The sequence below is a fragment of the Salvia hispanica genome, chromosome 5, assembly GCF_029641045.1.
Source record: "Salvia hispanica isolate PSC_SH4W2 chromosome 5, Shi_PSC_v1, whole genome shotgun sequence".
NCBI lineage: Eukaryota > Viridiplantae > Streptophyta > Magnoliopsida > Lamiales > Lamiaceae > Salvia > Salvia hispanica.
In genome coordinates, this window is record NC_142696.1 from 34,142,389 (window position 1) to 34,157,926 (window position 15,538).

At 33.6% G+C, this 15,538-nt stretch overlaps 3 protein-coding genes across 3 annotated transcripts; all 3 read right to left on the minus strand.

Annotated features, from left to right (window-relative positions):
* Positions 1-366: 366 nt before the first annotated feature.
* LOC148926696 (uncharacterized) lies at positions 367-6,262 on the minus strand. The gene is made up of 7 exons (XM_048086389.2): positions 6,140-6,262; positions 4,884-5,010; positions 3,597-3,679; positions 3,363-3,484; positions 2,224-2,388; positions 1,475-1,568; positions 367-812 (listed from the first exon to the last, which is right to left on the minus strand). Exons 1-7 carry the CDS (start codon positions 6,154-6,156, stop codon positions 626-628), a joined length of 795 nt encoding a protein of 264 aa, XP_047942346.1. The 5' UTR covers positions 6,157-6,262; the 3' UTR covers positions 367-625.
* Positions 5,867-10,247, minus strand: LOC125189147 (putative uncharacterized protein YDL057W). The gene is made up of 8 exons (XM_048086390.2): positions 10,208-10,247; positions 7,555-7,670; positions 7,378-7,460; positions 7,150-7,271; positions 6,841-7,005; positions 6,408-6,501; positions 6,140-6,324; positions 5,867-6,061 (listed from the first exon to the last, which is right to left on the minus strand). The coding sequence occupies exons 2-8, from the start codon at positions 7,666-7,668 to the stop codon at positions 6,033-6,035; spliced, it is 792 nt and encodes a 263-aa protein (XP_047942347.1). The 5' UTR covers positions 7,669-7,670; positions 10,208-10,247; the 3' UTR covers positions 5,867-6,032.
* A 3,063-nt stretch (positions 10,248-13,310) lies between these two features.
* On the minus strand, positions 13,311-15,419 carry LOC125186253 (putative uncharacterized protein YDL057W). Its single transcript, XM_048082604.2, has 7 exons — positions 15,240-15,419; positions 14,964-15,046; positions 14,679-14,800; positions 14,427-14,591; positions 14,140-14,233; positions 13,753-13,945; positions 13,311-13,665 (listed from the first exon to the last, which is right to left on the minus strand). The coding sequence occupies exons 1-7, from the start codon at positions 15,372-15,374 to the stop codon at positions 13,636-13,638; spliced, it is 822 nt and encodes a 273-aa protein (XP_047938561.1). The 5' UTR covers positions 15,375-15,419; the 3' UTR covers positions 13,311-13,635.
* Positions 15,420-15,538: the final 119 nt, after the last annotated feature.

A 15,538-nucleotide genomic window follows, 5' to 3' on the forward strand; every position in this document is an offset into this window, starting at 1 on the left:
TATTAGTTGAGATTCTTTTCTCAATGTTTTTCGAAAGTAGAAACGAAATTTGCACATTAAAATTAGCATCTGGTTGTTAGGTGATTTCCTACGGCCATAAGCTATCGATTAGAGTAAAATATCCGTACTCAACAATTGAATTACGCTCTTGATATATTTTTTTAAAACTATATACTCAGCCATATTTATTTTAAAATTTTGTGGTTGAATTGTTGGTGTTTACGCTAAACTCGAGATGGTAAAGATCTAACTAAGAATTTGAGGCTAAGTTGTGGATGGCCTAAACCGCCGCAACCCTTGGCAACATTGAATTCACAATTGAGAGGAAAATGCATCATTTCTCTGCTAACCATGAATTCTGCTATCTTCAAAAGATAACCACATCGCACGTCTCAATCTCATCCATTTTTAAAATTACAAATTCCAAGTTGTACATGAATATTTGGAAATCATTACTCACCTAATAGTGGTGTAGTAGTACTTATTAGCTATCATAAACCACCTTCCAAATGATAAGACAATGTTCTAAGCGCAGATGATGAGAGTTAATTCGCATAATAATCGGTAATGGTCTAACAGATATTCAAGTTGAGGAAATCGACCAACTTAACTGGGAGGCATGTATTCATCGCGTAGCACACAATTCCTTTAGGAAAGGCAAAACAACTGAGACCAATTCATCTTGATGTGAAGAGTATCCATGATTGGCTCCTTCTATGATTTTTAGCTCATGGTTTGGCAAGATCTTGGCAAACTCTTTCGCATCTTCTAGTGGGATAATCTCATCAGCTGATCCATGGACTGTCAGCAACCTAAATAATACAGATTTTGATAAGTTAGATAAGTTCTGCTACATATTTTTATCATTACTGATGGGTAAACTAGAAATCAAGCACACGCGCAAAAACAATGGCACGCTAAAAGTAAGTCCTTCAAGATAAGACCTTCATGACAAAATGTCAACTTTATGAATGCCCATGTTTCTTTTTTTGTTCAAGTTGACTCTACCGTACATTTGCTCTAATACACAAGTCTGGCTTCAAATTTATAGATTTTGAAACATCTTTATAACTAGTGCTGGGCCACATTTATTTTAGATGAAGAAAATAATACATCTAGCTTTATTCCTGATGGAGCCATCGTCTCCGCTACACGCATGCAATGTATTGCCTAACATAATAAACAGTAGGATAAAGAGAACAAAAGGTTAAGAATCTCATATTTATTAAGAATCAACTTTTACACACTTACCAGAATGGCCTTTAAAATTCTGAAGAGAAAGGAATGAGAATAGTATTTAGAAAATACTGCACATTTTTGCCATTAAGTTTGAGATTTGAGTGTAATTCCTGTTTACGAAAGAGCAATGTGAAGCTTGAGAGTTGAGCATGGAGGCACTTTCTTGCACAGTCCAAAGAAGGTAAAAAAAAAAAGAAACTAATGTAAAATTAGAATAAATTAACATTAAACTGACCTGCAGCTCGGATCAATTAAAAGACATGCTTCATGCATGTCTGTATTAAGTCGCTCCTTCATGCTTTCTTCAGTGACTCGGTATTCAACTTCTCCTATTAACAAATGTTAAGCTTTATTTACTGAAAACTAGATTGCAAGCACTAGTATCCAAAATGAAAAAGAACCATAAAGGTAGGTGTAAGTTGTGCACTTAACTTTCCATTTTCCTTCAAGATCATTCACCTAATGCAGATGTACATGTGTATAAAAACACAGCTTTTGAAATAATGAAGGAGAACCAGTTTTCCATTAAGGTAAACTCTAATAATAAAGGTTAGAAAAGAACCATGTTACATTTATGTTAATACAAGGTAAACAATTTTATGCTCATTTATAGGATCGTTCAAAAAAGTTGTGATCATGCAGTTCACTCTTATCTTATCTCCAAGTGAAGTTGATGAATGAGATGTTAAAGAAGCTGCATAGAAGCATCTGCGAAATGATAATTCCAGTTAAAATTTATCAAGTTTAGAAAGAAAGAGAAGAGGGGAGGCTAACCAATCCACCTTATAAGGGACCTATTCTTCAATTTAGGATATCAGGAAGGTTTTAAAGAAAGTAAAATTCATCAAAGAAACTTTCAGATCACTCATGAGTGATAGAAACTCCCTAGACCTAGGGTTCATTCAGTAACAATCCACACCCATTAAATGACATCACCAAAAAATCACTTCATTGTTTCAGAAACAAGCAAAACCAAACAATTACCTTTTTTGGTTTTAACATCTATGTATCCGTCCTTCTTGAGTCTTTCCATGAAATCTTTACCAAACCGCTCCTCAATTCCTCTTTTGAGATCATAACGACCAGAAAGGTTTACCACAGCAGGCACATCATGATATTTTGATGCATACAGAAGGACAACATCCCCTCCTTCAAAGTGGAAAAAAACAGTCCATGAAAAAATATGGCATATGAACCTAAGCAAAATTATTAAAAAGATCTAAGTCAATGAAATATTTAGATAGCCAACACTACACTGGGTTGACAAAGTGACTAAATGGTTATTTCAGTTTAACTGGCATTACAACAGGATATAAAGACAACATTGCCCACAGCAACTATCCAAAGGTTTTTTATTTATGTTTTTTTTAAAAAAAAAAGAAGAAACAGCAAGAATTAGTAGACTATTGAAAAGAGGACAGGAGTCCATCCCAAAAACCATTTAAATGCTCAATTACATAATGATATCTACTTTCTAGAAAATGCTATCAAGATTCTAGTAGTTCCAGGTTGTTTAAACTTTAAAGTATAAAGAACATACAAACAGAAAGTACTATCCACATCCTCAATGTAAATTAAGTGCTATTATTTCAGAGGTTCTGAAGATATTCTAAGAAACTACGGGGATCAGTAGCTTGCACTGTAGGATAGAGTTAGCAGTTAACTTTATTTGATTTGATTAAAATCACAATTACAACACAGGAAGAGAAATGTGATTCTACTAGCATAAATTCACACATCCACTGTAGAAGATTTGTTCTTTGTGTATCTGGAGACATCAAAACACAATAAAACTTGACAAACAGGCACTCTTGCTCCTCTCTTTCTCTTTCTATCAAATGAATGAGTAAACTTTATGGCATTAATAGCCAGAAGTAAATAATCATGAATTACATGGGGGTAGTAATTATGAAAATGATCAAAATATGTGACTGGCTATTAAATTCAGACACCGGATTGCACGTGTTACACCAAAATGGATATCATTAGGGAGGAAAAGGTTTAGCTGAATCTTATCCACTCTCATCTCTAGGATTGAGTGAGTGGAAGTTCTTGGTTATCTTCAACTTTTCTGATCGGCATTTAAGCATTTTAAGATATTTAGATCTAGATACTCGGTATACCTTTACTGTGACCAAGCACTGCAATGGTTGAGCGGTTTGACCCAGCAAAGTAATCAACCACAGATCTCAAGTCATCAACTTCATCAAAGTAGTTACCGAACTGAAATGAACCTTCACTCTCCCTGCAAATCAAGTAAGCACATGAAATCCAGAAATGAAAAGAAAAATTAAATTCAAGTGGTTAGCAAATAACAAAGAAAATAACTGATAACATATCATGTTCTAAAACCATACCCATTTCCAGAGAAATCAAAGCGAAAAGCACTGATTCCTTCTTTTTGTAAAGCACCAGAAAGATTGACCATTATTTTGTATTCCTACAAAAGGAAGCATGATTTGAGTGGAATTATTAAAGATAATCTGATTGTAGCTGCTACACTGAGATTTCCCAGACTTCTAATACACATACTGTGTATCAAAAATCTAAATGCAGGATGGGGTTATGTTTCATGAGGTTCTAATGCATGACCCTACTATATTTCATGAGCCTCTGAAAGTAAAGTATGACCCCACCGTATGCATTATAACCAGTCAAGAAGATTATTCTTGTCTTCAGTGCACCCAATATAGGAGTATCTTTTACTTAGAGATATAAAGGTTCAGTCAGTCGTCAGTTATGACAAATCAAAACTAATCATTTTTTAACCTTTATTTTCCTGGGAAAATTTAACCAGAATAGAAGTAAGCAACTCATGGAAGATGCATGCTTACACACACAGTGATATTCCTTAGACCTGGATGCTGGATGTTAATCTTCTGCTAGTTGCTATTTACGAATCTTCAAATTGAGAAATCGAAATGTGAAGTAAATCAATCAGGATTTGAAATGTCCATATACTCAAAAGAATTGAGACCTAGTAGTTACAAAAGGCCAATGCAGGCATCATGTACTTGAGTAAGCAAACATCCATTCCATACATATAGATCCTATATGATTTCTTTTGGCACTTGACAAGCCACATGAGATTGTGTGACAGCAATCAAATAATCCACGAAAATTTATCTGCGTCACAATTCAACCTTCTTTCTGAGAGAAGAGGAAGATAGTGAGAGAGAGAGAGGAGGAGGAGAGAGATTATACTTCAGACGATTTGAATGAAAAATGAGTTAAAGAACTGGAGATCAGTGAATATAGAGACATACGCCAGCCAAAAGCATATGCCCATACATCTAAAAGTCCAACTACAAAAATTAAAAGCATATTAAAGCAGCTCCCACCAAAAACCATCTTAACATCATACTGCACTTAAAATGTCCAAATCCATTCAGATGTCTGGGTCAGAAACACCACAGATATGATACAGTAGCAAGTTTAATGTAAGCAGACCCGACAAGCTCATGATATTTAATGAAATATTAATGCACAATGGTTACATCACTAGCTGCATCTCGAACTCATCTCTAATAGAAAATCTCATAGTTTTTCTTTTATGCAAGGAGGAAGGTGAAATCTTGTACAAAATTTGTATGAAAATCTGAAAGTCTATTAATTCAATCACTAAAAACTCAAGAAAGTGGTACCTTTGTGGACCTAAAACCATGGCAGAGAACAACTAGTTGTGGTGATCCCGTGTCATGCAATAAGCCAACAAGGTTTTTACCATGCTTGTTCGGTATGGTTACTTTCTGCTGCATAGCTGCTGAAAAACTGCAATTGATATGGATTACCCAGCAGAAAAAATTATGGTTATTGCGTTTACAATCGAGGTTTTAGAGGATAAAATGATCAAACAAATTCAAAATCGATCAATTCATCAGTTGTAAATTTAGGGCACCTAAATACCCCATGGTGAGATCAACGGTTATAGTAGTAGAAATATGCGACAAACAACCTTCCGACATGGAGTATAACAAAAGAAGAATAGATATATAGTAGTATATAATTACTCCAGCAAGGAAATCCTCTCTCTCTCTCGTTCGATCACATTCAACACCCATGATTCCACCAAACCAATCAGGTTTTTTCCTACTTGATTGGGGATTCTTACCAGAGTATTGAGCTGCTGAGTTGAATAGATGAGAATTGAGAGCAGTCCTTGAATTGTCAGTTGCTCACTCCACCAACATTTTCAATTACAATTATTATTCCATTAAAGAGGATTACGAATCTTAATGTATTAACAGTACAAATTAAATTAATTAGATCGACTCTTCTCCTTTTTAAAATGAAATTTAATTAGGTTGCGAGTGAAGAGGCTCAAAATAAGTCATTAGAGCTTTATTAAACAGTAACCCAGCCAAGCTCGGTCATTTTCATTTTTCGAGCTTGATAATTATTCGAATCAAGCACGATGGTGTCCGGTTCATTGCCCCGGCGAATATATTTGTATTTGGTTGTTTAATAACACCACCGTGAGCTTGTTCGCAAACCTTCAATTCAACTCTCAATTTTTATTGCCTTTCACAAGCTTTTAGTAAAGCTTGGACACCACTTATACGAATATCCAATGACAATGTGTGCAAGAAAAGATGAATTTCATTGAGATTAAATTAGCTGCATAATGTTATTGATAAAGAAGAAAAATACTTCACCACTGTTTGGATTAGGAAATTGTTGTGTACATAAATAGACATAAACATACACCATAATCCTATTTTCTTGAAATTTAAAATGTTCAAAGTTGCATAAGTCTTTTCTGGAACAAAGGATGGGGCATTATTAGCTATGAATCAATCCCTGCACCCTCCACATGATGAGCCTAATAGAAATCAGGTAAAATTAGCAGAAAAAACCACAAACAACTTTTGAAGCACATAAAATCAAGAGATCGACATACCTGAGCGGCTCATGCATTCCTTGAGGAAAGGCAGAACAGCTGAGACCATCTCTTCTTGATGTGAAGTGTATCCATGATTGGCTCCTTGTATGATTTTCAGCTGGTGGCTTCGTATCATCTTGGCAAACTCATATGCATCTCCAACCGGGATAACCTCATCATCTGTCCCGTGCACTGTCAGCACCCTTAATGCACATTTCACAAGTTAGAGCCATTAACCAAAACTGTTTCTTCATTTAAAGATGAAATTAGCATAATGCTTACTTACCTGCATTTCTCATCAATTGAACGGCAGGCTTCACGCATGTCTGTATTGAGTCGCTCCCTCATGCCTTCTCCAGTGAGACGGTATTCCAATTCACCTGTTAAAAGATTAATTAGATGTCAGTTACCAAAATGGAAATGAAAATCAAAGTTCTACTTTTCTTTGTGCCTAAAGAGCATTCATCTAATGCAGATATACACCTCCAACAGAAGATACCGTGTAATTTCTATGTTCATCTATACCAGAATTAGTACCAAACGATGATTTACAATGCGATCCTTGAAAAGATTTTCGTCTATTACATCTCAACAGAAGGTGATCAAAACTTTCAAAATCGAATAGGTCAATCCTTTCATTATTGAAACTCTAGCAATATAAAGGTCACAAACCAACCATGCCATTTTGATCATTTATCGCATCAAGACTAAACAATTACCTGTTTTGGATATAATATCCACATATCCATCTTTGGTGAGTCTATTCCAGATATCTTTACCAAACCGGTCCTCCATTCCTCTTACGAGATCAGAAGGACTAGAAAGATTCACCACAGCAGGTATATCGTGATATTTAGATGCATACAGAATGACAGCATCCCCACCTGCAAAGTGGAAACAAGCTATAGTTTTTCGACAACAACTAAAAATGACATATTGGTCAGACAAAAATGGAATCATTTTCTTGTTAACGTTACTTTCCTGTCAAACAAACATGCCCTTAGTTAGATATAAATACTCTGGCATACCTTTACTATGACCAACAACTGCAATTGGGGAGCGGTTCGATCCAATGAAGTACTCAAACACAGATCTTATGTCTTCAAGCTCTCTTGAGTAGTTAGCAAACTGGAAAGAGCCTCCACTTTCCCTGTAAATCAATCAACTCAAAACATGAAAAAACAGAGAATCACAAAAGAATTGAATGATTTGCAACTAACAAGTCAAGTTTAGACCAAAACATATCAAGATCATACCCATTTCCGGAGAAATCCAAGCGAAAAGCACTGATTCCTTCTTTTTCTAAAGCAGCAGCAATACTCACCAAGATCTTGTCATTCTCCATGATATGAATTGAAGTATATTTATAGATAATAAAATTGAAAAGAGGGGAAATGAGATGAATTGTTGAAAATTAAAGACTAAACCAGCACCTTCGATGATCGAAAACCATGGCAGAGAATTACAAGGTGTGGAGAGCCAGTGTCGTGGAGTATGCCAACAAGCTTCTCACCGTGCTTGTTGGGGAACGATAGCTTCTGCTGCATAGCTGTGCAATTCATAGCAACCATCACAGCAAAGAAATAGTAGTGTGATTAACTCAATTCTACAAACCCCAGAAATATAGTCCATATATATAGAGTAGAGGGGAGAAGGATAAAGGTAAAGAAACCAAAAAGGCAAAATCTGACAGATAGGAGTAGTAAACAAAAATTTCAGAAAGCTTTACTAATCATAAAAAAAAAACAAGAATGACTCAAGTGTTTTGTGATTAAACTCAAAGACACCATGTGCCGGTGAAGGAGGAAGATTCTGTCTCTTTTTCTTTGAAAACATACCGGCATCATGCACTTTAACAGTTTTGAAAGATGTATGCTACATTGTCTTTTTATGTACTCCCTCCGTCCCAGATAATTCGATCCAGTATTCCATTTTGGGCATCCCACATAATTTGTCTCATTTCACTTTTACAATTTTTGGCAGTGGACCCAATATTCCACTAACTCATTTCTACTCACATTTTATTATAAAACTAATACTTTAAAAATAGGACCCACATCCTACCAACTTTTTCAACTCACTTTCCATTAGATTTCTTAAAACCTGTGTCGGGTTAAAATGTCTCAAATTATCTGGGATGAAGGGAGTAGTTTTTTACCATTCAAGTTGACTAGCTAGTTTAATTATTACGGCATTCTTTTTAGCAAGTGATTTAAGAAAAAAATATATTAAGTGAGTTAAGTAAAAGAAGAATAAAGTAGGAAATGAAAAAGATAGAGACATAAAGAGAGAATAAAGTAAGAAGAAATGTGCTTACTTTTACTGAAAAGGTAAACGATTCCACTATTATGTAACGTACCAAAATGATAAAATGACTTCATTACCATGGAACTTAAGGGATAGTATCACAAAAGATATAAACATTATCTTCTTGATTGGGATAAAAAAAAAAAACAAAAATGAAATATGGCTCTTATTTTCAAAGAGTAGTATAGCCAAAAAAATTGCCAAAATAATATTTGGGGAACAACATCATAGTACCATTCTTTTGCAAGTAAAATATGTTACTAAAATTTTTTAGTCATACAATATAGTACTCCCTCCGTTTCATAGTAATAGAGTCATTTTGTCATTTTGGTACGTTCCATAGTAATAGAGTCATTTCTCTTTTTAGTAAAAGTCAACACATTTGGCCACACCTATTTTACTCTCTCTTACTCCCTCCGTTCCATAGTAATAGGGGCGTTTTTCCATTTCCGTCCGTTCCATAGTAATAGAGTCATTTCTCTTTTTAGTAAAAGTCAACACATTTTTCCACACCTACTTTACTCTCTCTTACTTTTTTCTATCTTCATCTCTCTACCTTTTTCATTTTTCACTTTATTTTCTCTTTACTTAACTCACCTAACACAATTTTTCTTAATCTCTGTGCCGAAAAGTTTTGCCTCCATTACTATGGAACGGAGGGAGTACTTTTTTCTCTCTTCATCTTTCTATCTTTTTCATTTTTCACTTTATTCTCCATTTACTCAACTCACCTAACACAATTTTTCTTAATCTCCGTGTCGAAAAAAAACGCCTCAATTACTATAGAACGGAAGGAGTACTGCTCTTGAATTTGAATAACTTTGTTGAATAGAGACCGTGTATTTGGTATCAGAGCAAAATCGTGAATATAGAATTGGAATAACCACATTCAAAATACGCGTGTGCTCTATAAAAAAATATTCATGCATCGATTTTAATGAAATTTGATGTGTATATTATACAGAAAATTAAAACATAGAAAAGTATTCACTACTTATGTTCCGTGTTTGTAATACTATTAATAATTACTACTAGTTAGACAATGTTATGATCACTATACAATTCGTTTATTCTCAAGTATTTTGTTGTAAAAATAATAATAACAAAAAAAATACAAACAAATCCATATATTTTCTTCATCAAAATTCGATAATACCAAAATTTATCTACGTCAATTCATGGTGTAATTTATGCGTATTTAATTCGGGGTACGAATCTTCTGCTTATATAAATAAATTGCTGTAATTCCAAGCAATAAATTGCTGTGATATTAATCCATAAACTCCATACTTATCACAAACTCTTTTTCTGTAATTCCACGCAATAAAGTGCTGTATACTAATATTTTACTTATATTTTCATAATTACTACCTTACATAACGTAATTATGCATACCTTTCTGTAAAACATATTGCACATTAATTGCATGATTGATGTTCTTAAAAAACTATATGTACTTCATTAATTCAACTAGATATAATTTACTTTAATATATATATAAATTCGACATATAGATATCAATTAAATTAAATAACTGGGTATGAATGAATAACATTTATAAATATATGGTAAGCATGAAACTGCTTAATGACCGACTGAAATCATATACTCCATTCATACATTTTCAAAACCGAATAGTGAGAAGAGCGAAAAGAAAAAATAATGGTGCCGAAAAAATCTGAAATGCAACACAAAATAAAATTATGTGACCAAAGCAATGAATTTTGTACATTTCATACCATTAACTATTATCATAAATATAATTTCTTATATACGAACCTTTGATGAAGTTCTTCACACTTTGATGCTGCGGCTGCTTCAATGGCTCTCTTGCAGAGGGAAAACCATTCTTGTACTTGAATTTATAATATTCCACCAACATTATTATTGTAAGGATTACGTCAGATTAACCGTCACGGCGTCACCTAATATTATGTCATCTATAGTTGAATTTATGCAAATATTGTCGTTGCAAAGGTTGCTTGAGATGCATGATCTCTTGACTCTAGTCCATTCCAGTTACTACATTTTTAGGACACAGAATAAATATGAAAAAGAAAGTGAGTGATTAATTAAGCAGGAAAGATAGAAAAGTTTTTGAAAAAAAATAAAAATGACTCAACTAATTTATAAAACTCTAAAATGAATTACGACTCTGCTAACTTGAAACGAAGAGATTACTATAAAAACTTTACAACGCTCATCCACCTAGCTATATTTTGTCAAGTGAACTCACCTATTAAGTGATTCTGGTACCCAATTCTTTGATTATTTTTAAATATTATATAAAAATTCTAAAAAGCAGAGCAAATATATGAATATCACTAAATTTTAATTTCATTATCTTTATTTAAAAGTAAATGAAATCATGTTTTTCATTTAAAATTCCAAATTACTGATCACTAAATCTTAGTTTCGTTAACTTTTGTTTAAAAATAATCTTAGTTTCATTCAAATATTTTAATATAATGACCAATAATTTAGTCATTATGATGTGAAATTTGAAGATAGCTCTTCACCATAAATATTTTTCACACTAATTTAAAACTACTTTCGATGGTTAAAACTTAACACTTTTTAAATATGATTAAACTTTTTAATGAAAAAAATAAAATGCAAACGTTTTAATTCAAAAAACATAATAAAGTTGTTGTAATTATTTTGGGAAAGGATCCCCTGCTGTGGTTAAAACAACAGCACCCCATGCTGTGCCACAAAACGCAATAGTTTCCTAATGAAACGGCAACAACAACATTTAATATTCAATTAGTATTCAATCATCCCATTACCCCCTCCCAGCCCACCCCCTCCGGCCCTACCCATACCCCACTTTTTCTTTTAAACATTGTTGTTTGGATGTAAATTCATTTAATCTCCATTTAACTTTATTCTTTTAATCATTGGTAGGAAACTTGGCATGAAATATTTCTATTAATTCATTTATTTTTTTAGGTAACGAATTGTATTGAATTCTTTTCATATTTTTATTTTTAATTATATTTCTTATTGAATTCATTCACATTAATTTATTTATTTGTTACACTAAAAATGCCATTGAATCCTTTGTAATCATTTTCTTAATATCTCGTATTTATTAATTATTTTTATAAATTTAGTATACCATGATTGAGTTTCAATAATATGCATTTGATTTAAAAGTAAGTAACTTTTTGGCTATATATTTTAATTTTTTCATTTTGATAATTAAATTTAAAGTATTTTTATTAAATAAACAAATAAAAATATACCAAAAAAAAGAATAAAAATATTAAGGAAAAGAAGTACATTTCTGTCAAACCACAACATACACTTTTTTTTTCTTTTAAATATCAAAATGACTAATAACTAAAAAATTAGAAAAAACAAAATACTACTGTATAACAAAGAAATCATGAAACAGAGTTAAAGAATTATGTATATGCTCAAACAAAATATAAATGAATTAAAGAAAACGTGGGGTATGGGTTGGGCCGTAGGGGGTGGCTGGGAGGGAGTAGTGGGATGATTGAATACTAATTGAATATTAAATGTTGTTGTTGTCGTTTCATTAGGTAACTATTGCATTTTGTGGCACAACGGGGTGCTGTGGTTTTAACCACAGCAGGCGATCCTTCCCTAATTATTTGTCACAATCCTAGATAAAAAAAAAAAAAAAATCCTAGATCTGCCTCAGGCCGCAGAAGGTGTCCATATACATTCATCACAAGGTGCCATATACATTCATTGCTTCCTTTTTTGTTAGTCTTATTCAAGATGACCATTTTTCAATTTTATAAATAATCTTTTCTCTCCTCTCTCTTCATTCTAATATTCAACTATCTTTTTCCTTTCTACTTTATTATACTTGACAACACTTTCTTAAATCATGTATCACTTAAGAATGTGGTCATCTTGAGTTGGACGGAGAGAGTAGATCGCAATAGTAGAATTCATAAATGGTCAATTTATTTGCATCCAAAGCAAGCAACAAACACGAAGGGCCTAGCAATTTGAAACTATAAATATTGTTTCGTTGACATAATTCAATTTCCCATTCATGTATAAATTGTTGTGAAATATGCGATGGTGGAATGTAACTGTAAACATTGTGCGATAAATGATGATTTCATTTCTGTTTTTAAGATAAGAGAGTAAAAATACTCCATCGCTCAAAACATCAGTCACTTGAAGCTTATGTTTTATTAAATTCAGATGGTTAAATCTCTACCTAAATGCCCAATTCTTTAGTACCTTTTCTTTTATAATGAACAGTGTTATTTTAATGTTTGACAAAATGTTATTTGAATTTTTAATGACATTTGTTTTTGGGATAATTTACTTTTTCATTGAAAAAATGAAATTTAGGGCGTGTATAACCTATTTCAGCCAAACTCTAATTTTTAATTTATACGTACAAGTTTTTACTCATCCTAATCATAACATCTGAGCTCCATTCAGCCTCATTTTCAACCACAATTTAGTTCACCTTTTTAATAATTAATAATTTCATTTATATTACTCCGTAGTACAATTCCACTGAATCATTTTCTACTTTATTGAAGTAAAATTTAACCAACTCTTTAGTTAGGTTGTAAATGAATAGGCTTCCCTGAAAACAGCCCGTTCAAAGTTCGATTTGATAGTGAACAATCCCAGTTTGAGCTTGTTTTCGAACGTGATGATTATTCGAGCCAAGCTCGAGCCTGATGTTGCTCAGACCACTAGCCTTGCGAATATATTCAAAGCTCGAACCTTCATTCAATCGAGCTCATACACGAGCCTTGACTCAAACCTTCAATTGAGTTCTAGTAACATGTGATCAAGAGGACATTTTGAATATTTCTCAAGCCTTTCACAAGCTATTAGCTAGCTCGAGCTCGAACACCATATACATACACGAATATCAGACAAGTCGAGCTCAAGCTCAATTCAAAGACAATATTATCACATGACCCGAAGCTCAAATAGATCAAGCTCGGGTAACTAAGTGGCGAGCAAGCCTCAGACATCAATATAGAACCTCAAGTGATCAAACTCAAACCAACAAATCAAAAAAGCAGAGATTTGATTGGGAAATGTTGACAGTAGTTTGTAAACAACCACAAATATGCATCTTAAACCTCTTGTCTTGAAATTTAGAAAGTTCAAACTTGCCCAAGTCTTTTCACAAGAACAAAGGATGGTGCACTATTATTTAGGAGGATTTGATCATTGCATTTTTCAATCAGTCATTGCACTCCACCCTCCACATGATCAACCTAATATCAAGCAGCAAATATAAGGTAAAAGAGCAATAAAAATCAAGAACAACTTTTGAAGCACGTAAGATCAAGAGATCGACATACCTGAGTGGAGGCGCGGCTCATGCAATCCTTAAGGAAAGGCAGAACAGCTGAGACCATCTCTTCTTGATGTGAAGAGAATCCGTGATTGGCTCCCGGTATGATTATCAGCTGATGGTTTCGTATCACCTTGGCGAACTCATATGCATCTCCAACCGGGATAACCTCATCGGCTGTCCCGTGCACTGTCAGCACCCTTGATTCACATAATTAGAGCCATTTCAATATTTTGTTACCATTAGTGTCTGGAAAACTAAAACTGTTTCTTTACAACTAAATTGTTAGTGTGAGCCTCATTTATTTACAAATTAAAATTTAGAAATATCTTAACATACAATCATGAAATAGAAAAAATACTCTACTTTTAGATGAATTTAGCATCATGCTTACCTGCAGTTCGCATCAAGTGAAAGGCAGGCTTCACGCATGTCTGTATTGAGTCGCTCCGTCATGCTTTCTTGAGTGAGACGGTACACAAAATCATCTGTTAAAAGGATTAGATTTAGTTCTCATTATGTGAACTCTGCTAATAGGAAGGCTAGAAGACACCATATCGTTTCTGTGTTCATCTGTACCAGGAGTGGTATGAGACGATACAAGCCAACCATGTCATTTTGACTCATTATAGCATCTACAATTGGGACATTTATATGCAACCAGAAAGACTAAACAATTACCTGTCTTGGATTCAACATCCACATATCCATCCTTCTTGAGTCTGTCGAAGATATCTTCACCAAACCGGTCCTCCATTCCTCTTCTGAGATCAATAGGATTGGAAAGATTTACTACGGCAGGTATATCGTGATATTTGGATGCATACAGAATGACACCATCCCCACCTGCAAAGATAAATCACTTATAAAAATAAACGAGGAAACAAATGATCAAACATGGAAAATCACTTTAGATATAAATACTGGGCATACCTTTACTGTGACCAACAATTGCAATTGGAGAGCGGTTTGATCCAATGAAGTACTCAACCACAGATCTTATGTCTTCAACCTCCTTTGAGTAGTTTCCAAACTGGAAAGTACCTTCACTTTCCCTGCAAATTAATCAACTCAAAACATGAAATCTACAAATGTAACAAAAAATCACATAACAAGTCAAATGCATTTACTAATGATTGTAGTCAAAAAATGATTAAATTTATTCTTTCATTACAGAAAATACTGTTTAATATATCAGTTTGTGAGAATCATACATACCCGTTTCCGGAGAAATCCAAGCGAAAAGCACTGATTCCTGCTTTTTCTAAAGCAGCAGCGATACTCAGCAAGATCTCGTCGTTCTGCGTAAGAAAGTGAGCATGCTATGATATGAATTGAAGTGTTACAAATAATAAAATTACAGCTTCCAAAAAGAAGTGAATGAAAATGAGAGAAAACAGAGGTTCAAATACTAAAACTGAGTAAATGCATAAGTTGTTGTTACTAGTTAGCTTGAAAGTGGCAATTAGAAGTGAATGAAAGCAATTGGTTTACCTTCGAGGATCGAAAACCATGGCAGAGAAGAACGAGCTGAGGAGAGGCAGTATCGTGCAATGTGCCAACGAGTTTCTCTCCATGCTTGTTGCGGATCGATAGCTTCTGCTGCGTAACTGTGCAGTTCATATCCATTGTCGCAATCAGCAAAGAAATACTATGATTAAGAGAAAGGAAAAGAAACCAAAAACTGTACAAGCAAGATACTACTCTCTTTTGCATTAAATATCTTCACGAAATGACGCAATCTCTTAACAAGTTTTGAAAGATTCTGACTGGAGTTAATGCACAGCACAGCA